Genomic DNA, 22,760 nt, shown 5'->3' with positions numbered 1-22,760 from the left:
CAATAGTCGTCAATGGGTCTATGCTGTACGAATGTTCAGTTTATGAGTGGTTTCTCAGGAACACTCTACCTTCGTAAAGCAGGATATAAAGCAATAAAGAAGACAACAAAAATATTTCCCTGGCTCTGAGGAACCTTGAGACATATTGGTGTCAGAATCCCTTTTCTTTTAATACCTCAGTCGATGAATATTGAGAGGGCACGCATGTGTTCTATGTGCCAAAGTTGGGAGATAGATTCCCCGTCTCTCCAAATTAGCTCCCTGTACATCTGCAAAGCAACCTTCTTCCAAACATCTCTTCACATTCAAAGCTTACCACGACATTTGCTGCCTGCAGGACCTTCATCAATTCCATGCGAAAATTCTCATCCACTGCCTCCTCCTCTTCACCTTCCTGCTCACTGCCACTTTTGTCTTCATCGCTGTCATCCCCATCCTCATTGCCGTAGACTTCCACCTCCTCAGACTCCTCACTGTCACTCTCGCCTTCCATCTAGGAAAATATGCAAATTGAGCACTCAAGCAAGCTTCGAGGACACAAAGGATTAAAATAGCCCCGGTAGATTAAAGGCAGGGTAGCAGAAGGATTAAACAGAAAACAAAGATTTCACAAGCTCTGTAACATATGTAAAGGCAGGCTTATAAACTAGCAAATAAGCAATGGTTCAAACTTTGGAAATAACTTGTACAATTCTATTTAAACATTACTGAAGGTAGATTCCCAGTGTGTTACTCTGTAATGACGAGAATGTTGGGAACACCCTCAAGACGGAATCATTGTTGATTCATTTACAGCCCACAGGTGGGAGCATTAGCAAGAGTTAGAATGCCAGTGATCAGTTCACAACAATCATGTTAAAACCAATTCCTTAACCAAGACTCAATACAAGAAAAAAAAAAGTCACTTGCATTTGATACAAGTCAACCAAATATAAAAACTGGAGCCCAGAATACTATTCAATACACAGCAATTCTATAAAAAATCTAACCTCTTCTTCATGTGAAGAATCAACTTTTGATTTTGGTCTCTCAAACTCTTCAGTAATTACCAAGGCACACTCTTCATCATCTTCAGATACTGGGTTGAATACCTGTCCAAGAGAAAGCAACTTTTGAACCAGTTCTGGTGAATGATCAGAGCTCCTCTGCCATCACATTAGAGCATCACAACATACTCAACCAAAGATGCAAAGAGACACTCGCTAGAAACTTTCAGCAGATCTACAAACATGTCAATGAACAGGTGTTTCATCAGCTTCATTAAATACAGGATGTTGAGGCTGATGGCTTCAGACCACTGAACTGCATTCACCCATCATTTCATTTTTTAATTAAAAAAAGTCTGGGAATAGCAGTAAAGGAATACCTTAACTCTACAACTCCCAACATCCTGTAGAATGGTTAGGTCAGAAGACAAGTACGGTAGTGGATAAAAGTGCTTGTGAAGAGGATGAAGCTCACAGGATTTCATGACAAATAGAGTGGTTAATTTACACATGAAGAGAATTAATGCATTTTTTCCCACAAAATGTCCCTACTCATAGACTAGTGTGCCTAAGACACATATCACTGGCCTAAACTTTAGGTTTTTTTGGTAAGTTTGTATCTGAAAATACCCAGTATAGTGAGAGGGTTCTTCTGTGAGCAGACTAAAAGGTTACCTCTAACATTCATGAAGATGTGTAAAGAGCACAAGTTTACAGTGCATGATTACAATGAAAAGCAAGATTGATTAGAACCAAGCATGGCAGCATCAGTAATGGCTGCAGGGAAGAAACTGTCTTTAATCCTACTGGGTTGGGCTTTCACATTCTTAATCCTTCTCCCTGATGGGCTCCGCAGTATGTTGGCTGCCTTTCCTAGGCAGCGGGAGCTGTAGATGGGGTCCATGGAGGGGAGGGAAGTTTGGGTGACGTTCCGAACTACATTCATCATCTGAATGGTCAGAGGGTTCATTGATTTAACACAGCATCAACTTAAAAGAAAAATTTAGACAAACAGCATGGTAACGGGCCATTTCGGCCATCGAGACTGTCCGCCCAATTTACACCCAATTAACCTACAATCCCCTGCATGTTTTGAATGTGGGAGGAAACCAGAGCTCCCAGGGGAAATCCAAGCAGACACAGGGAGAACGTACAAACTCCTTACAGAAAGCGCGGGATTCGGACCCCAGTCCCAATCATGGGTATTGTAAAGGCATTGCACAAATCGCTACGCCAACTGTGCTTTTGCTCAAATCTCTGGCATAGAACAACTTGAACTCACAACCTTCTGACTTGGGAAGAGTGATTCCATTATGCTTAACAGGAAGGAAAAGGACAGAAGGATAATGGTGATTATTTTCACATTACTCACATCCAAGATGAGCTGCAGTGCTTCCTTTGTCACGTGGGGACAGATACGAGTAAACACCATTTTCGAGACTTGTCGCGTTAAACGACTTGATTGCGAGAGAAAGGACAGCAAGATTTCAACCATCACCTCTACCCACTCTGGTTCTTCTTGCACTAAAAATAAAAAAGTCATAGTGAAAACACCAGGCTGGAGAAACTCAGCAGGTCAAACTGTCCAAAGGGAAAAATACATCACCACCATTTCGGGCTTCAGCCCTTCATCAAGGGATGGAAAATGTGAGCAGGGATCCGAACAAAAGAGTTTGGGGGGTGGGGGGAAGAAAGAGGTGTGGTCACAAAAGCAGGAGGTGATAGGTGGAGTGATCATGGGGAGGAGGGATGGCTAGGTGAAGGGAGGGAGGAGAACTGGAAAGGGGAAGGGAAGGGGAAGAAGAGAGTAGGTTAGCAAAAACTGGAAAAGTCACCTGGCTGGAGAGTACCCAGATGGAAAACCAGATGTTGTTCTTCCAATAGGCGAGTGACCTTGGTGGGATAGTGCATAAGGCCATGGACAGACATGTGAGTATGTGAGTGCGATCACCTCTCAGCTTTTTGGCTATCAAGATCAAGTGGAGTATGTGAGCGTGACACAGAACTGAAATGGTTGTCTACTGGGAGGTCTCGGAAATTGGTGTGGATAGAGTGAAGGTACTCAGCAAAGCAATCTCCTAATCTGCACCCAGTCTCTCCGATGTAGAAAGCCAAAAGGGAACTGGAAACTGTACGTCAAGCCATTCCTACCTTCTGTTAAATCACAAGCTTCTTTGTCAAGCTCCCTTTACACAGGAAACATTTCTCAGCTCCATCAATTTAAATTAATTTATTGTCATCTAATTGTACAAGTACAACCTGATGAAACAGCGTTCTCTGTTCTTCAATGAAAAACACAGACACATCACCAGACATAACACACATGCAGACAAATAATACATATGCAGGACAAGTATTCGTGTGTACAAATAAATAAATATTGCTTCATAAATATGACAGTCTCAGATGGTCAGTGTGAGCAGTTTCTTTGGTTGTTCGGCATTCTCACTGCCAGTGGGAAGAAGCTGTTCCTCAGCCTAGTGGCGCTGGCTCCGATTCTCCTTGCCTAAAGGGAGCAGCTGAAAGATTCTACGTGCAGGGTGGAAGGGGTCCTCGATGATTTTGCACCCCATTTTCAGTCAACAATCCTGATAGATCACATTGATATGGGGGGTGGGGGGGTGAGAGAGAGAAAGGGTAGAGAAGGAGGGAGACTTCAGTGATCCTCTCTGCTACTCTTATGGTCCTCTGTAGCAACTGTTCTACGCTTTGATGCAGCTGGCCAGGATGCTCTTGATAGAGCTCCTATAGAAAGTTGACATACTGGTGGCCTTGCCGCTTCAGTCTTCTCAGGAAGTACAGTTACTGGTCAAGTGAACTCCAAGGAACTCCACTACACTACAGAACTGTTGATGTGTAGTTGAGGGTGGTCATTCTTGGTCCTCCTGAAGTCCACGATCATCTCCTTCATCTTGTCCATGCTGAGACTCAGTTTGTTACTCTTGCACCATTTCATGAGATTTTCCACCTCTTCTCTGTAGTGCAATCCATCGTTGTTGCCGATAAGGCCAATGACTGTTGTGTTATCTGCAAACTTGATATTGTTAGAGCTGGATCTGGCGATGCAGTATGGGTCAGTAATGTGAACAGAAGTGGGCTGAGCACACAGCCCTGAGGTGCACGTCAGTGCTCGACATTCTGCTACCGACACGGACAGACTGTGGTCTTTATGTTAGGAAGTCCAGGAGCCAGTTACAGAGAGAGGTGTTGAGTCCCAGCAAGGACTGCTTCTCCACCAGATTTTGGGAATGATTGCATTGCATGTTTAGCGGAAGTCAATGAACAGCAGCCTGACATATGAGGTGTCGTTCTCCAGGTGGGTCAGGAAGGAGTGAAGGGACAAGGCTATAGCATCATCTATAAATGGTTTCTTCTATAGGCAAATTCAAATGGGTGCAGCTTCACTAGGAGCTGTGCTTTGCTGCATTCCATCACATCACCAGATATTCAAAGCATTTCATAATAGTGGTGGTCAGTGCCACAGGTGGCATGGTCATTGAGGCCTGTTATTGTCACCCTCTTGGATACTGTGATGGTGGCCATGTTGAACCTTGTGGGAACGATGGACCATACAGTGAGCTGTAGAAGATGTCCTGAAGACCTTTGTCAATTGGACCGCGCAGTCATCAGTACCCAGCCAAATATGGTCCCTCTGCCTTGTGTGGGTTCATCTTGGATAGGGTTTTCTTCATCTCAGCCTCGGTTATGCAGGGTCCCATTCATCAGGGGGACAAGGAGCTTTCTTTGGCATCATCTTGTTCTTCTCATCAAACCGTGCATAGAAGAGGTTCAGTCTGTCCGGAAGGGAGGCATCATTATATTAAACTTGCAAGGTTGACTTGGACACAGTCTCCATGGATACTTGTTGGACTGGGATTTCATTTTGGAAGCTGTACAGTCACTGCATGGTGTCTGGTCAGTGATTTGGTTCCTCATGGTTAGTACCACATTATTCTTTGGAGAGCTACTCACCCCATACCCCCTACCCCCTACCTCAAAACTAATGCTGACAGTGATTGCAAAAGGAATTCCTGATTTTGAAAGCCTGTCATATATTCAGTATTATTCCAGCAATGTGTTCTATTGTTAGCGCTTGGCGCCCTACAGACTACAATAGTGCAGAACTCTGATTTGACAGTGTCTAGAGTAGTTTGTTCAGTTCCATATTTCGGGAAGCATATGCTGGCTTTGGAGGAAATGCAATGCTGACTCACTGGAACTGTACCAAGCTTAAAAAAGGTTAGATTACGCGGAAAGGTTGCAGAGCCTTGCATTTTCAAGCAGAGCAGATTACAGTGATCTAAGGTGTTTGAAGTGAATACAATAGTCAGCTTGACAGAAGAAAAAAATGTATGCAGAGGAAATTCATCACAAGAAGAGAATGAGGCTAGGCTTGACTTGACATTTACGCAATATTCTGTCTGGGTATTCAGAGCTGATATAAGGAAGTACTTCTTAAGACCGAGGACAGTAGAAATCTGGATGATTAACCCCTCAAAATTTTTTAAAAAGATAGCCTTACTAAACAAAACCTTTGATGGACATGGAAGCAAATTAGATGGAACAGATGCAAAGCACTTGTAATCCAAATTAACATAGAAACAGGAGCAAGGATCTAAATGCCACACAGAAGACAGCAGATGCTGGAATATGAAGCTAAGCACAATCAGCTGGAGGAACTCAAACATTAGTGGGTGAAAAAGAATCATTGATGTTTTGTGCCCAGTGATTCAGCTCAAAACGCCAACTATTCTTTTCTCCCACTGATGCTACTCGACCCAAAATTCCTTCAGAACACATTTCTGGCTGAGGCAGAGAGCATTTTAAACAGAATTTACGTCCACACTTCCCATGTGATGTATAACACCAAAGTATTGTATTATTGCCGAGGGGAATTCTATCTTCAAGATAGCTTTATCACAGCAATAATGTCATGCCTGAAAGCAGTCCTGTCAGAAGTAAACATTTACTGTTGAAATATATATATATATATATATATATATATATATATCGTGAAAGATGTCATTAAATTTAACAAAAGTGCTTTGGTGGCATCCGGTGGTGATTAATAGATACTGCACAGTCCAAAGTTTTGCAATGTCCTAGAATTAAGTAGAAATTCTATAGTAAAGACAAGGTCCAAACAGCTCAACAGTTCATGACATAAAAACTTATCTGATTCAACCTTCGCCTCAATATATACACTCATCTGGTTCTGAGACTGTTCATCTCCCCCTGGAATACACTCCATGACATTTCCACCACAGTTCTCCAGAGCAACTATTCTAAACCTTTTTTTGTTAATCTATGGCCTCCTTTGGACTGCAGAAAGTTTATGGTCCCTTTACCTGTGAAGCAGTCAAATTTAGTTGGTTTCTTCCATACTTCTCTCCTACCAACTACTTAAATGTGTGGTTGCTCCTGGTTTGGGGGGGGGAGGGGGGATTGGCTGACGTTGAGACTGGCTGCCCTAGAGCACAGAATTCCAAAGATGTACCACCAACAAAGAAGAAATTCATTCTAATCTTGGATTGAAATATGTGCCATCTTATTTTGAAACTACATCCGTATCAGGAGAAACATTTTCAGAAAGATTAACAATGTGGACACGAAGAAATTTAAATCTTTCAATAGGATCACTTCAACCCAGTGGACGTTCTCTGTATTGATCCCAATACAACCCAGTAGACCTTCTCTGCATTGATCCCAATACAACCCAGTTGTCCTTCTCTGCACTGTCCCCAAGACAACCCAGTTGTCCTTCTCTGCACTGTCCCCAAGACAACCCAGTGGTCCTTCTCTGCACTGTCCCCAAGACACCCCAGTGGTCCTTCTCTGCACTGTCCCCAATGCAACCCAGTGGTCCTTCTCTGCACTGTCCCCAATACAACCCAGTGGTCCTTCTCTGCACCTTCCAAAATACAACCCAGTGGTCCTTCTCTGCATTGTCCCCAATACAACCCAGTGGTCCTTCTCTGCACTGTCCCCAATACAACCCAGTGGTTGTATTGCCTCAGTACTTCCTGACACCTACTCAATTCCCTTCTTGGGTAAACCTGACAGTTCAGACACTCGACTTGGCAGCAAGCCCAACTAACATGAATTTTCAAAAGGACAGGAAGTGCAGTCTTGCTAATTTTTACTTCAGCATCATGGAAAGACAGATAGAGACGATAACAATAAAAAGATGCTGTTGCACTGAGCTGTACTAACCTTTTATCAGCATTGAATACTTTTTAGATTTCTTCTGCTCCCATTCCTCCAGACACTTATGCAGATCACTTAATACCACCAGCGAATCGTTCCCGATCTATAGAGGAAAACAGAAAAGATAAAGGCAGCTGGCGACAGCAGGACATTGGTGTACAATCAAGGGAGCTCCATTTTATGGTTTGTGATTGCTTCTTTACTGCTTGCCCTTAATGTAGTGAATACAAAAGTAGCTCACACATCGTTAAATTCACATGAAGAGCAAGCATTTAGTCTCGAAATTAATGAGTAAAAGCTATGGAACAATAATGAAGCAATTAGATCATGCTCAGTCAGGACTTCGGTTGTGATCTAAATGGATTTCTCACTTCTACAGCATGGAAATTGGCCCTTCGGCCCTACATATCTCATGCTAAATGTGGAGCACCCATTTATACTCCTCTCATTTTTTCTCCAAACCCCGTCATCTCCATATCTTCATGCCACTCACCTATACAACTAAGGGTATTTATGGCACATGGGCAGAAGTGTAGCACCTGGTGGAATCCTAGAAGGTCGTAGAACGACAAGCTCCTCAACAGCAGAACGCAAGATCTGGGCTGAGCTTGGATCTCCAAAGCTGTGTGTCAGGAGTAAGCACCAGTGAGCCACTGGTTTGTGCTACCTCAATGCTTCCCAGTAAATCAATTATCTGTTGACTGCTTCAGCAGTAGTTTGTTTGTTATTCCCCGCTCAATGAAAACTGGCAAAATATGAGATTTAGCCTGTGCAACGTGACAAGGAATGGAGAGCAAACAATGAAATGAAAATAAAACCCTTCACATAGATATTTGAGCCAATCTACATTATGATGCTCAGTTACAGGTTGGGGGAAATATTATGTGGAATGTTCCTGGCCATTCAGAAAACTGGCACCAGACTGATAGTTACTGAGATAACAGATACAGTGATAGCACTGAGATGACAAATTTGGCATCAAGGCAGGAGACAGAGGTCAGAGCAGAATGCATTTGTAAGAAAAAAAGGGAACAAATATTCATAGCAAGACCCCATGAACCAGTGAATGGGAAAAGAAATAAGGTCTGTTGACAATTTGCTGGTGGGGCTCATCCATGAAAACCAAGTGCCTACGACTAGCGATCGAATTGAATGCTCGACACTCAGTGTTTCAACAAAAGAAAGACTGGTTTATCAGCCGTTTCCAGATGACTTTCAACAATCTAAGATTCAAATTAGTCAGGCTCAGAAAACAATAAAGTCTGAACAAAATTAATTACTGATTTCTAAACATTTTCAGAGAAATCCAATCCAGGCGTCCGTATTACAGCAGTTGGAGTGGTGGAAATTTGCCCTTACTGAATTCACAGATTTACCCAAAAAAAAGGATCCAGAGTAAAAATTCACTCTTAGAGAAAATTTATGTGTATATAAAAAAATAAATAAAACTTTCTTTTCAAATCTCATTTCTTGTCGCATTCTCAGATGACGCCATTTCACATTATGGAAAATCACGATTCTGACCACTTTCTGGGAACACAACCAGCCTGAAATGCAGGCGTCCTCTATGGTGTTTATATACAATCACCTGGCCTTCAATTTTACCAAAATGATTACATTCTCAAAAGTATGTGTCAGAAGATCAGGAAATTATAGAGCTGGATCCCAGCCACATATGTACAAAACATACCATGAAGAGCTGTATGCCTACAAACAGGAAGAGCAGCTGAAAGGCTGAGGCCTCCAATTTCTGAGCAGTTTTTGACTTTTTCTGTAGATCTTGAACAGACCGAAGCATTCTAGGAATGAAGAAGAGACTTGTGAGCAAGATGTGTTCAATTCTAATTAAACAACATAAACGACACAGCAAGAATGATCAACTACATAGTACAGGTTATCCCAGCATGGGGATTCAAAAAGGCCATGAAAAAGCACAGATGCAATGTCCTCCATAAGAACAAACTATCTGCTGATACAGATATTCATAACCCATCTGAACGAGATGAAAAATCATCACAGTGCCCTGGAAAGGTAGGTCCCAGGAAACATAGTCTTCAATTCTGTGATTCAATGACTTTAAGCCTGATCTACACATTGATTCCATTCCTTACTGTGGGGCAATCTTATACTTTCTTTTGGGCAACAGTTCCACACATTTTTCTATGCTTGATTTAAGTATTTCCAAAAAACATTCATTAATTCTTAGTCCAAAATGATCCTTCTCATCTACTGACTGAAATCTATCCATCAAAATTTTCATTTTGTCAATCTATCTTTGCAATTTTATCCTCTGCTATACCACTGTCCAAACACTAATCTCCCGTAGCTCTGCGTGTCATGATCTAACCATTGACAAGTATACTAACTAGTATAGCCAAGTGAAGAACCATGCATAATTTTTCCTAAAATCTAAATACATACTATAGACACTGCCCCCCAATAATCTGACCAATGACCCATTTAAGCCACTAACTTTTCTTCATATTTATCTGCCTATCAGTCTTAAATGAAAAATTAATTGAATGTTTTCTGTAAGTCCTTAAAACTAGATCCACAGATGTGTTACTCCAGTTCTCACAAATCAATAGCTTGCTTCCACAATGACTAATCTATACAAGTATTTGCTTAAAATAATATAGCAGATCTTTTTCATAATAGGTTCTTAACTTAATGCTGTATATTTATGCAGACCACAATAGTCTACACTTTATAGGCAACATACGTCAAGAAGTTCAGCCTTACAGCTTGGCTTTTTTCCTCAAGTACATCAGCAGCAAAACTGTGCAGAATGTCTTGGACATTTTCCAGACCAGACATAACAGTGCAGTTAAGAAGGAATGCTGCACCATCTGTATTACCCAAGCATCAGCACTCTCCAACATGTGGACATATATTCTCTCTCAGCCAAATGCATCAATTACAGGTTCACTGGCCTTTGGTTGAATTTCCTGTTTCCTTGTGCTTGATATGCCCAAATGACTGACCCTTGTGTACAGCTTCTGCCAGGTTAAGATCAGGACTGGAGCAAATGAAGAACTTCTTTGAACAAATTTTGCATTGCATTATATTGTAGCTTAATGTCAAGGGAAGGCATAATTAAATGCTTTATGATTAAATTAATATTTTGACATGTATTATTATACAGTAAAACCCATGGTATCCAGCATTTACAGGGATTGATAGATGCAGATAAGCGAGTTTTCCAGTTGCTTGAGACTCACTCAATGCCTAACTAATACACCTGCATTAAGAATAAAGAGTTTAAAGGACAAAACTATACAGTACTTACATTGAACAAACTTCACTGGCATGAACAAATAAACTTTAAAGCATTTAACTTTATTTTACAGTCACATTCTTTGAAAACCTTTAACTGTGGCTGCATCTGTAGGTTCTTCCCCCCCCCCATCATAATTAACCCCTTTCCCCCAAGTTTATAGATAAAGCCTTACTAATATACTTAATAGTATATTCATAAAGACTCCTACTAAGCAGGGATAAAGAGAGTCGGTGAGCAACATCAACCTCCAATAATCACCCTTGAGGGTTACCATTTTATTCAAACAGCTGCTACGAGCAAAACACGACCACGGCTCTCCGCTGGCTGAATATTTGCTCCCATCTTCACCAAATGTTTACGTGTTACTTCAGAGAACATTTACTTTTACAATTTTAAACTTTTATTTAAATTTTTATATATTCTTATTTATTTTAATTTAAAAATTTATTTATTTTCTCCAATTTTTGACAATTGCTTGAGGTCGCCGGTTGCTTCAATTTCGGATATCAGGAGTTTAACTGTATGGAGGACTCAAATGCAGCAGGTTCCCACAAATAACACTGAAATAAATAACATGATTACAGTCATGCATCACTAAACATCCACGATACGGTGTGGACGTTCTGTGAACACCATATTATGTACTTAGCTATGTGGGATACTGTAGTGCACCTGTATTGACCTGTAATAGTTTTGAAAGAAAATTAAACAGAAATTTTCATATATAACCTATCGTTCGTGTCTTGATAGTCATAATAAATGCCTAAGTTACTGGCTTATTTATGGACTTTCAATCATTATTTTAATGTGAACTTTCCCTACTTATAAATAAAAAAATTTACCAGATAACAGTGTCTGCTTCAACACGTAGGCAACAGCATCCAATCTCGTGTAACGAGCGTCTTGAATGTTGTAACATTATCTTTCTGTTTCTTTCTTTGGCTTGGCTTCGCGGACGAAGATTTATGGAGGGGGTAAAAAGTCCACGTCAGCTGCAGGCTCGTTTGTGGCTGACAAGTCCGATGCGGGACAGGCAGACACGGTTGCAGCGGTTGCAGGGGAAAATTGGTTGGTTGGGGTTGGGTGTTGGGTTTTTCCTCCTTTGCCTTTTGTCAGTGAGGTGGGCTCTGCGGTCTTCTTCAAAGGAGGTTGCTGCCCGCCAAACTGTGAGGCGCCAAGATGCACGGTTTGAGGCGTTATCAGCCCACTGGCGGTGGTGAATGTGGCAGGCACCAAGAGATTTCTTTAGGCAGTCCTTGTACCTTTTCTTTGGTGCACCTCTGTCACGGTGGCCAGTGGAGAGCTCGCCATATAACACGATCTTGGGAAGGCGATGGTCCTCCATTCTGGAGACGTGACCCATCCAGGTTATATATTCTGGAGACGTGACCCACCATTATATACCTGGCAGCGCCCTTTGTGTTCAAGAGGTATGAGATGCACGTGTTGCTTGTGGGAAGCTGTTGCCTATGTTACATCTGTTTACGTCCGCTATGTCCCATTCTCCAATCAGGATTTTTGAACTCTTATTATAACCTTAAGGGACCATGGACGTACATGCAGTTGGACGTTGCCCGAACGGACGTTATGCATATTTATTTTAACTATCCAAAATGAACAAGTGAACAACCTAAACAGCAGAACAAGTAATATTGCCAGTTAAACTGAATCAAAACATTGTCATCTAGCAATGATACTCAAGTAGAGAATCCAGAAATAACTGTACGGTAAGATAAATGGCTGCCTGCTGATCAATTTAATTAAATCTAGGTTACACACCGGTCCCAGGCTTCTCTCTCCTTTTGCGTGAAGGGTTTGATTATTCGGACAGATCTCTCCTGTGACAGCAGGACACTTGCATACTGAACTAAGCAGTAGATCCACAAATTACCATCGGCTGTGACTCCCAGCACTCGCTTCTCATTCCTGTTGCCCAATTCTGCAGAGTTTCCCAGTGGAGGCAAGGAATTCAGATGGCTCAACAGACTAAGGGCATCAAGAAAAACATCACTCTGATTAAGCAATGTGCCACAGGGTTACTAATATGCAATCATCCAATCATCAGCGATAACAGCAGGAGATAGAAAGCAATTACATCCTATTTTAGGACAACCACAAATTAAACAGAAGATGATACCGTTGTACTTTATAAAGCATTCAATAGCAATATCCCAAAACTTACCCAAAAAAGGAGTTTGCAATCACATCTCGCGTGTTTTCATCCAGGGGAACAGTCAGTTTGACTTCAGTCTCTGGTATGTCAGATGTATAACGTTTAGATCCAAAAAAAGCATGGAAGAAAATAAACCTAGATGCAGGAAAGATTGCTTCAGTCATGAGTATTAATGTGATCAGCGAGACAGTGGGGGAATGGAAGAGGGAACAGGTTAGAATGAGGGCAAGAGTGAGAAATATACAAGTGAGGAGAGTATTATGTGGATGGAAGAGAGTGAGTGAAGGAGAACTCAGGGGTAGGGAATATTGGATAGAAGACAATAAGAATTGGGATTCAAGGGTTGAAGTTAGGCAGAAGAAAGGAAACAAACAAAATTAGTGTTTGGGAGACCTAGGTGGGAAACAAAACTGGGCAAGAGGAGGAAGAAAAGGAAAGCAAGGCAGGAGTTTTGGAAGGATGCAAGATAAAGGAGAAATGGAGAGATAGGAAATACTGTTGGGTTTTTTAAAAATAAGCCCAGGAAAGTGGGAGCAAATAGAAATAGCAAATTTTCTCCCTTGAAGGACTGTCATGAACCAGGTGAGTTTTAATGGCAATCAAATGATTTAATGATTATTTGTGACCCTAACAATATTATCATTGCTTGATCAAGGGAAATAAACACTATTATAATGTCTTTCTCACTTCTCCAGAGATACATTCATCATTGTTGGGCACAGGTGAGTTAATGGAAGACTGGAGGGTGCTTGATGGCATTTATTTATTTAAAAAGAGCTGCAAGGATAACATCTACCAGCCAGTGAGCTTAATGTCAGTTGATGTAAATCATTGGCTGGGATTCTGAGGGACAGGATCTACATATATTTGTAAAGGCATGGACTGATTAGATTTCAGATTTATTAACAGAGTAGATACATGATATAATAACATAGCATATACATGTAAACAAATATAGAACTGTAAACAGATAACAAATGTAAACAAACTGACTGTGCAATAGAGAGAATAAAAAAAGTCAATAAATTGCATGAGTAAGAGTCCTCACAGGGACTAGGGAGATGATGGTCAACACAGACTAGCGGGGTCAAATGAATCTCTGATTGAATTTGTTGTTGAGGAGTCTGATGGAGGGGTAGCAGCTGTTCCTGATCCTGGTGATGTGAGTCTTGTGCCACCTGGACATCTTTCAAAGCTCGCTAGTATGGTTTTGTGTGCAGGAAGTTGTGTCTCACAAATTTGAATTTAAAAAAAAAGTGACCAAGAAGGTTGATAAGGGCAGGGCAATAAGCATATTCTACATGGACTTTCACAAGGATTTTGATATAGTCCTGTATGGCATCTGATCGACAAATCACATGGCATCCAGAGTGAGCTGGCCAATTTGCTACAGAATTGGCCTTTCTCTGAGTCAGAAATGCTGATGGAAGGTCATTAGTCAGATTTGAGGCCTGTGACCAGTTCCTTGGGTAGGGATCAGTGCTGAGTCTACTACTGGTTTTTTAAAATCTATATTAATGATCTGGATGGCAATGTAGTTAGAATGGTTAGCAAGTCTATGTATGACACCAAAATTGGTGATGTAGTGGACAGTGAGAAAGATTAAGATTACAACAGGATTGTGATGAAATAGGAAAGTGGGCCAAGAAATGGCAGATGGAATTTAACCAAGATGTTGCATTTTAGAAAGTTAAAACATGACAGGACTAATACACTGAATGGTAGGGCCTTGGAGTCATAAAACAGATAGACTTAGGTGTAAAGGTAAATCATCCCATTGAAGTGGTGACACAGATAATGTGAAGAAGTCATTTGGCACATTTGCTTTCATCAGTCAAGGTACTGAATATGGGTCTAGAAATATCATGGCACGGTTCGTGCACTGCTGTTTCAGCACCAGCGATCGGGACCAGGGTTTGAATCCTGCACTGTCTGTACGATGTTCCATGTCTGCGTGGGTTTTCCCCGGGGGCTCTGGTTTCCTCCCACAGTTCAAAACGTAGCGGAGGTTGCAGGTTAATTAGGCAGCTTTGGCTTGAGGGCTGAAATGGCCTGTTACCGTGCTATAGGTCTAAAATTAAATTTAAAATTGTACAAGATGTTGGTGATACCACGCTTGGACTATTATCGAGTATTATCTATTATCTAGTCACCCTGCTATAGTAAAAAATATCATTAAGCTGGAAACCATACAGAAATTATTCACAAGGATGTTACCAGGACATGCAGCCTAAGGTTATGAGAGGCTTGATAGGCTGGGACTTCTCTCCCTAGAGTGTAGTAACTGAGGGATGACTTTATATAGGAATACAAAATCAAGAGGGGCACAGGGAAGGTAAATAGTTAAGAGTCTTTTTCTCAGAATAAGGGAATCTAAAACTAGAGAGCACAGATTTAAGGAGAGATTTAAAAGGAACCTAAAAGGCACCTTTTGAACAGAGGGTGGTTGGGAAATAAAACAAACTGCCAGAGGAAGTGGTAGGAATGGCTGCATTCACAATGTTTAAAAGACACAGGAAAGGTTTTGGAATGATAAATTATGAAGATAAAGATACAAAAGGATCCAAGAATTTTTTACTTGGGGATATACAAGAAAAGGATACAAAATTGAAATTGGATCAATGCCAAGAAATATTTTTCAATAAACTGACTGCAAAGAAAGGTATAGCGATAACATGGAAAGTTGATAATGAAGTATTATTAAGTAGATGGCACAGTGAAATGCAAAATTGTACACTTTTAGAAAAAATTACATGTAGTTTAAGAAATCGTGCTGAACATTTTTTTTTAATAGCATTTGGAAAGCATATATGGATTTTATGACTAAGTTTCCATCCACCTCTTCCATCCCTGTCAATTTGAAATTAATATTAATGTTATATGCTAATGCTGTTTTATCAGTATCAGTAGGTGTTTCTTTTCTCTTTTTCTTACTTTTGGGAGGGAGGGGGGTTGGGGAGAAAATTTAAGGTTTTTTTGTATTACTATGCATGATCATACTATTAATATTGTATTCATTGCATTTTTAAAATCTGTATTGATACAAATATAACCATATAACCGTATACAGCACAGAACAGGCCAGTTTGGCCCTACTAGTTCATACCAGAACAAATCCCCACCCTCCTAGTCCCACTGACCAGCACCTGGTCCATACCCCTCCAATCCTCTCCCCTCCATGTAATTATCCACTCTTTCCTTAAATGTAAATAACATCCTTGCTTCAACCACCTCTGCTGGAAGCTTATTCCACATCCCAACCACCCTTTGCGTGAAGAAATTTCCCCTCATGTTCCCCTTATAATTTTCCCCCTGCAATCTCAAACCAAGGCCTCTGGTTTGAATATCCCCCACTCTCAATTGAAAAAGCCTAACCATGTTGACTCTCTCTGTCCCTTTTAAAATCTTGAACACCTCCATCAAATCCCCCCTCAATCTTCTACGCTCCAGAGAAAAAAGCCCCAGGCTACTCAACCTTTCTCTGTAACTCAAACCCTGACATCCTGTCAAAATTCTTGTGAACCTTCTCTGCACTCACTCTATTTTGTTTATATCCTTCCTATAATTCGATGACCAAAACTGCACAGTATTCCAAACTTGGCCTCACCAATGCTTTGTATAATTTCATCATAACATCCCAACTCTTGAATTCAATACTCTGATTTATGAAGGCCAACATTCCAAATGCCTTCTTCACCACTCTATCTACCTGAGTATCAACTTTGAAGGTACTATTTACCATAACTCCTAAATCCTTTTGTTGCTCTGCACTCCTCAATTGTCTACCATTCAATGTATATGACCTATTTAGATTTGCCTTTCCAAAATGCAACACTTCACACTTATCCGTATTAAATTCCATCAGCCATTTCTCAGCCCACTCCTCAAGCTTTCCTATATCTCTTTTTAAGCTATGGTAATCTTCCTCACTGTCCACAATAACACCAATCTTTGTATCATCTGCAAACTTACTTATCCAATTTATCACCCCGTCTTCCAGATCGTTAATATATATAACAAACAATAGTGGACCCAGGATCGATCATGGAGGAACTCCACTAGTCACCGGCCTCCAATTTGACAAACAATTTTCTACCACTACTCTCTGACACCTTCCATCCAACCATTGCTGAATCCATTTCACTAGCTCCTTATTTATACCAAATGCCTCCACCTTTTTTCCTAACCTCCTGTGGTGAACTTTGTCAAAAGCTTTACTAAAGTCTAAATAGACAACATCCACAGCCTTCCCTTCATCAATCTTTTTTGTAACTCCCTCGAAAAACTCTATAAGGTTTGTTAAGCATGATCTACCCCTGACAAAACCATGCTGACTACTTCGTATCAATCCCTGTTCTTCCAAATATTTGTAAATGCCATCCCTCAGAAACCTTTCCATCAACTTACCCACCACAGACGTCAGACTCACAGGTCTATAATTTCCAGGCATACATTTGGACCCTTTCTTAAACAGCGGAACAACATGAGCCATCCTCCAATCCTCTGGCACTACCCCCATGACCAGTGACATCCTAAATATCTCTGTTAATGGCCCCACTATCTGTACACTAGTCTCCCTGAGTGTCCTTGGGAATACTTTGTCCGGACCCGGAGATTTGTCCATCTTTATCTTTTTTAACACTGCCATCACTACCTCCTCGGTTATCCTTATATGATTCATGACCTCCCCACTATTCTTCTTTACTTCAACTGCTACAATATTTTTTTCCCTAGTGAATACCGAGGAAAAGAAATCATTTAAAATTTCCCCCATCTCCTCTGCCTTTTCACATGGACTACCCTCCCTATCTACAAGGGGTCCAATTCTATCCTTCACTAATCTTTTACTTTTAATGTACCTAGAGAAACCCTTTGGATTTATTCTTACACTGCCTGCCAAAGCCTCTTCGTGCCTCTTTTTGGTCTTTCTAATGTCATAAGATTTTTTCTACACTCCCTTTCAATTCCTCATCACCCTGCTGTTTATACCTCTTGTACACCTCCCTCTTTATCCTAATCAAATTTCTAATATTCCTCGAAAACCAAGGCTCCCTATGACTTCCAGCCTTTCCTTTGATCCTCACTGGGACATATCTACTCTGTACTCTCAAAATTTCTTCTTTGAATATTCTCCATTTTTCATTTACATCCATTCCTGAAAAAAATCATGTTCCACTTAATACTCCCCAAAGCCATTCTCATTCCTTCGAAATTTGCTTTTCTCTAATCCAGAACCTCAACTTTAGGCCCTTCTTTGCTCTTCCCTAAAACTACCCTCAAACTAATAGAGTTGTGATCACTAGACCCAATTTGTTCTCCAACATTAACCTCAGACACCTGACCTATCTCGTTCCCTAACAGGAGATCCAGTATTACACCGTCCCTAGTCGGTTCCTCTACGTATTGATTAAGAAAACTATCTTGCACACATTTGACAAACTCAAGCCCATCCAGCCCTCTTACTGTATGGGTATCCCAATCAATGTGAAGGAAGTTAAAATCTCCCATGATCACTACCTTATGTTTATTGCACATATATGCTATCTCCTTACAAATTTGTTCTTCCAATTTTCTTGGCCCATTTGGTGATCTACACTCCTATTAGTACCCTCATGCCTCCTCCAGCCCTCAATTCCACCCAAACAGCCTCACTGGACAATACCTCCAAACCATCCTGCAACCTCACGGCAGTAATGTCCTCCTTAACTAGCAGAGCAACTCCTCCCCCTTTTTTACCCCCTGATCTATCACATCTAAAACATTTGTATTCTGGAATATTTAGTTGCCAGTCCTGACCCTCCTGTAACCAGGTCTCACTAATTGTCACAACATCATGATTCCAAGTGCCAATCCATGCTCTAAGCTCATCTACCTTATTCACTATGCTTCTTGCGTTAAAGTACACACATTTCAGAGAATGACCCTCACATATATTCCCTATTCTACCTTTTACCTTAACCTCCATCCTTCCTTTGCTATCTTTATCATTCTTAACTAGGTGACCATGCACTCTAGACATTGCTCGCAAACTCTGCTCCCCACCCCCCTGCCAAACTAGTTTAAACCCTCCCCCACAGCTCTAGCAAATCTGCTTGCCAGGATATTGGTCCCCCTCCAGTTCAAGTGGAGTCCGTCCCTTTTGTACAGGTCCGACTTTCCCCAGAAGAGATCCCAATGATCCAAAAATCTTATCCCCTGCACCAACTCTTTAGCTACGCATTCATCCTCCACATCCTCATTTTACTACCCTCTCTAGCGCGTGGCACCGGCAGCAATCCAGAGATTACTACCTTAGAGGTCCTGTTTTTTAACTTCCTGCCTAATTCCATGTATTCCTGTTTCATAACCTCATCCCCACTTCTAACTAAGTCATTGGTCCCCACATGGACCACGACTTCTGGCTGCTCACCTTCCCCTTGCAGAATTCTGTGAACTCGATCAGAGATATCCCTGACCCTAGCACCAGGGAGGCAACAGACCAACCTAGATCCCTGATCTCATCCAACAAAGTTCCTATCTGTGTCCCTCTGACAAGTGAGTCCCCAACCACAATTATTACCCTGTTCTTATCCCTCCTTCCCTTCTAAGCCTCAGTGGCAGCCCCTGTGCCAGAGACCTGACCCCCACGACTCGTCCCTGGTAGGCTGTTCCCCCCAGCAGTATCCAATGCCAAATAAATGTTGCTGAGGGGTACTCTGCACTGGCACTCTCCCTCCTTTCCTTACAGTCACTCAATTCCCTGACTCCTGCCTTCTAGGGATGACTGTCTCCCTGTAACTCCTCTCTATCATTGCCTCTGCTTCCCTCATGATCCTCAGTTCATCCAATTGCAACTCAAGCTCCCTTACATGGTCACTCATGACTTGCAATTGGATGCACCTTTTGCAGGTGTCGTCGTCAGGAACAGCTGTGCTGTCTCTGACTTCCCACATCCCACAATTGGAGCACTTGACTACCCCAGCTGACTCCATTAACTCCTTTTTCAATGTATATAGGTTATTTAAAAAGAAAAACTAAACAAGTAATACTAAAAGACTAACCAAAAAAGACACCTTACCACACAGGGAGCTCCTTCTTACCGAAGTCCCTCAAGCCAAAGTCTCAAGTCTCCACTCCTTCACTGCCTCACTCCTCACTGGCCGCTCCCTCCCCTTTCACTCCTTTTATAGGCCCCTCGAACAATTAACCCTGTCACTTTCACCAAGCTCCTCCTCCTCCTCCTCCGATTCCCAGCCGAACCAAGTAGGCCCAAGCCCGGGTAAGCCCCCAACTTTTATAGATTACCTTCTCGTCACTTTAACCAAGCTCCTCCTCCGACGACTCACAGCCCGACTCTCTCCGAGCTCCTCCTCCGACTCACAGCCGAACCAAGTAGGCCCAAGCCCCAGTAAGCCCCTGACTTTTATAGCTTACCTTCTTGTCACTTTCACCAAGCTCCTCCTCCTCCGACTCACAGCCCGACTCTCTCTGAGCTCCTCCTCCGACTCACAGCCGAACAAAGTAGGCCCAAGCCCCAGTAAGCCCCCGACTTTTATAGCTTACCTTCTTGTCACTTTCACCAAGCTCCTCCTTCTCACTCCGAGCTCCTCCTCCTCACTCCGAGCTCCTCCTCCGACTCCCAGCCGAACCAAGTAGGCCCAAGCCCCAGTAAGCCCCCGACTTTTATAGCTTACCTTCTTGTCACTTTCACCAAGCTCCTCCTCCTCCGACTCACAGCCCGACTCACTCCGAGCTGACTCCCAGCCGAACCAATGATAAATAGAATTTTCAGAAAAAATGTTTAAAAGGCACAGAGAGGCACATGGATAGGAAAAGTTTAGAGCGATATGGGCTGAACAAAAATGAGCTTGGCTCGACAATTTGGTCAGCAAGGGCAAGTTTGGACAAAGGGTCTGTTTCCATGCTGTAAAACTCTGACTTTAAACACAAAGTGGTGTTGAGGTGCTGATGTGTCATGGTAAAAGTTTATCTCAACTTCTGCTTTACCTTTTTGTTTAATACCCTGTAGTTCTGATGAAAGGTCAAAGATCTTAAACTTAACCACTATTTCTGACTCTACAGATGCTGCCCAACCTGCTGAGTATTCTCTACTTTATTTCAGATTTTCAGCTGAACTAGTAATTTGCTTTTGGGAAACACCCATAAAACAGCAGTTCTGTTTAAGAGTTAAAATATCTGCAGGACTTGATGGTAAGCTCCCTCCTCAATATATTCCTATTTACCTGGCAATATCCATCACCAGATCTTCCTCTTTCTTCACACGATCGTTCTCTACAATTGAGATCAGGCGTGAAACAATCCATGTCCTCAGTCGCATCACCGAATGCTGAGCTCTGTAAAGCATCATGTACAAGATCAGTGTGGGCAGCCTCGACATGGTCCCTCACCACCAAACTTTTCACTATTTTCCCAATGATAGATTGATTCTGTTCATGTTAGCTACTTGTCAGTAACCTCATAGGGCAATGAACCACAGAATAATGGACAGTCAAAGCCATCTCCCAGTTCTGTAAAATCCAACTCCTGCTGCCATCGCTGGTGAACAATGCTAGCACGTTAACAACCCTGTAACATATTGTCTAATCAGTGTGTGTAACCTTTCCTCCAGACAAGAGGATCTAAAGCTAGATGCCACGGTTCTTTTCCAGTAAAGCTATGCAAGACAGTAAACAGGATGCTATTTTCACTATTGCATTTCTGCTCCACCATCCAACTCAAATTCCAACCATTTGCTCAAAGAAAATGAACAAATTCTGATACTGTGCTTGGGGCCTAACTTTTTAACCGGGATCATCAGGACCAGATAGATACATGTCGTTATTTGGAATCTTCCTGAATCATTTTAAAATGGCAAATGCGATGTTTCAAAATAGCACAAAACAGGTGGCGTGGGATGTTAAATGAATTTAGATTAAAAAAAATAAAGACCATAAAATACCTAATATCACTAGCACATTTTTTTATTTTAAAGTAAAACTTCAAAATAAATCTGGCTCAGACCCCCGTGCTTGCCGTCCCCACCCCCTTGGGTGCCTTCTCTGAGCTTCGGTGAAAAGATGACTCTCAGCCCCGAACACCTGGTGGGAGAGAAGCAGGAGGCAGCTAGCTTAATGCGGGAGCAATGGCCGTCTATGTTACCCATAATCCCCCATGCAGCTGGAACCAGTCTGCCAGTACTCCCGCATTGAGCAGTCACCAGCTGCCACCACGAGTGAACTCCAGGCTCGGCAGCACTGCATCCCTGCCGCCCTGTTGGGAGTTAAATTTGGGGGGGCGTGACAGACAGCCTGGGGCATGGGAGGGGGGGGGAGCAGGGCGACTGATGCATGGATGGCCGAGGGGGGGGGGGGGAGAGAGGAAGACCAGCGGTTGGGCGTTTTCATGATGGGAAAAAGTGCCGGTTTTTGGAGGTGCCTGGTGTTCAGAATCCCAGACAAAAGGTTATGCACCTGTACTTCCGAAACTCACCATGGGCTCTCCCTTCCTGATAAGTCTTCACAAGCCAAATACCACACCTATTCTCTTGCAAAGTAGTAATGGGTGGAAGACAGACAGCAAGCATCCAAATAGAACATTCAAGCCTATTCAAGGCCTCCCCAGAACACAGAAGTCCTGACTTATGGAAATAGATTTTGCACAAATTTTAAGACTTTGACAGGAAGTTAGTAACAAAATGCAAATATTGGGAGTTATGGAAAAGGGCAGCAGCTAGTTAATGCAACTAGTCTTAAAAAGTTAACATGAAAAGTCTGCACAGTAATCAAACTGATACCATTGAATATTAAGATCACAGCTGGCACTCACAGTAGGACACTAACGAGATTTGCTTTGGAACCTGACAAAATTTCTTCTCTTTATACTTGTTAAAATCCTTTAATCAAACAATGTTACATGAATTGATACTTTAAGGTCATTAAAAGTAGCCAGTGGATGTGGGATATTTTGTTTTATTACAATTGCATGGAAGACAACAAATAATTGTTCAATTTAATCAATCCTTATTGAAATTGTTCATTTCTGATTTACAGAGGGAAAAATAAATTTATGGACAGGTGTCAGGATCACATCATAACATTTGTGTAAGGGAATGCCTTCAACTGTTCACTTTATGTGG

General features: G+C 41.8%; 1 protein-coding gene across 2 annotated transcripts in view; it reads right to left on the bottom strand.

The window, feature by feature from the left end:
* mybbp1a (MYB binding protein (P160) 1a) overlaps positions 1–22,760 on the bottom strand; it is a 179,272-nt gene that overhangs the window by 66,573 nt on the left and 89,939 nt on the right. For both annotated transcript variants that reach the window (XR_011340085.1, XM_069884983.1), the window contains exons 9-16: positions 20,869–20,979; positions 12,656–12,781; positions 12,253–12,459; positions 8,884–8,992; positions 7,200–7,296; positions 2,359–2,510; positions 990–1,091; positions 317–493 (exon numbers count right to left, since the gene is read on the bottom strand). Coding sequence is in view for 1 of the 2 variants with exons in the window: in XM_069884983.1 (XP_069741084.1) it covers positions 317–493; positions 990–1,091; positions 2,359–2,510; positions 7,200–7,296; positions 8,884–8,992; positions 12,253–12,459; positions 12,656–12,781; positions 20,869–20,979 (1,081 nt within the window). In the remaining variant the exon portion in view is untranslated. The remainder of the gene's footprint in view (positions 1–316; positions 494–989; positions 1,092–2,358; positions 2,511–7,199; positions 7,297–8,883; positions 8,993–12,252; positions 12,460–12,655; positions 12,782–20,868; positions 20,980–22,760) is intronic.

Source organism: Narcine bancroftii, chromosome 6 (genome assembly GCF_036971445.1).
Source record: "Narcine bancroftii isolate sNarBan1 chromosome 6, sNarBan1.hap1, whole genome shotgun sequence".
Classification (NCBI taxonomy): domain Eukaryota; kingdom Metazoa; phylum Chordata; class Chondrichthyes; order Torpediniformes; family Narcinidae; genus Narcine; species Narcine bancroftii.
The sequence above is the reverse complement of the archived record's forward strand: the minus strand, read 5'-3'. Positions and strand labels throughout refer to the sequence as shown.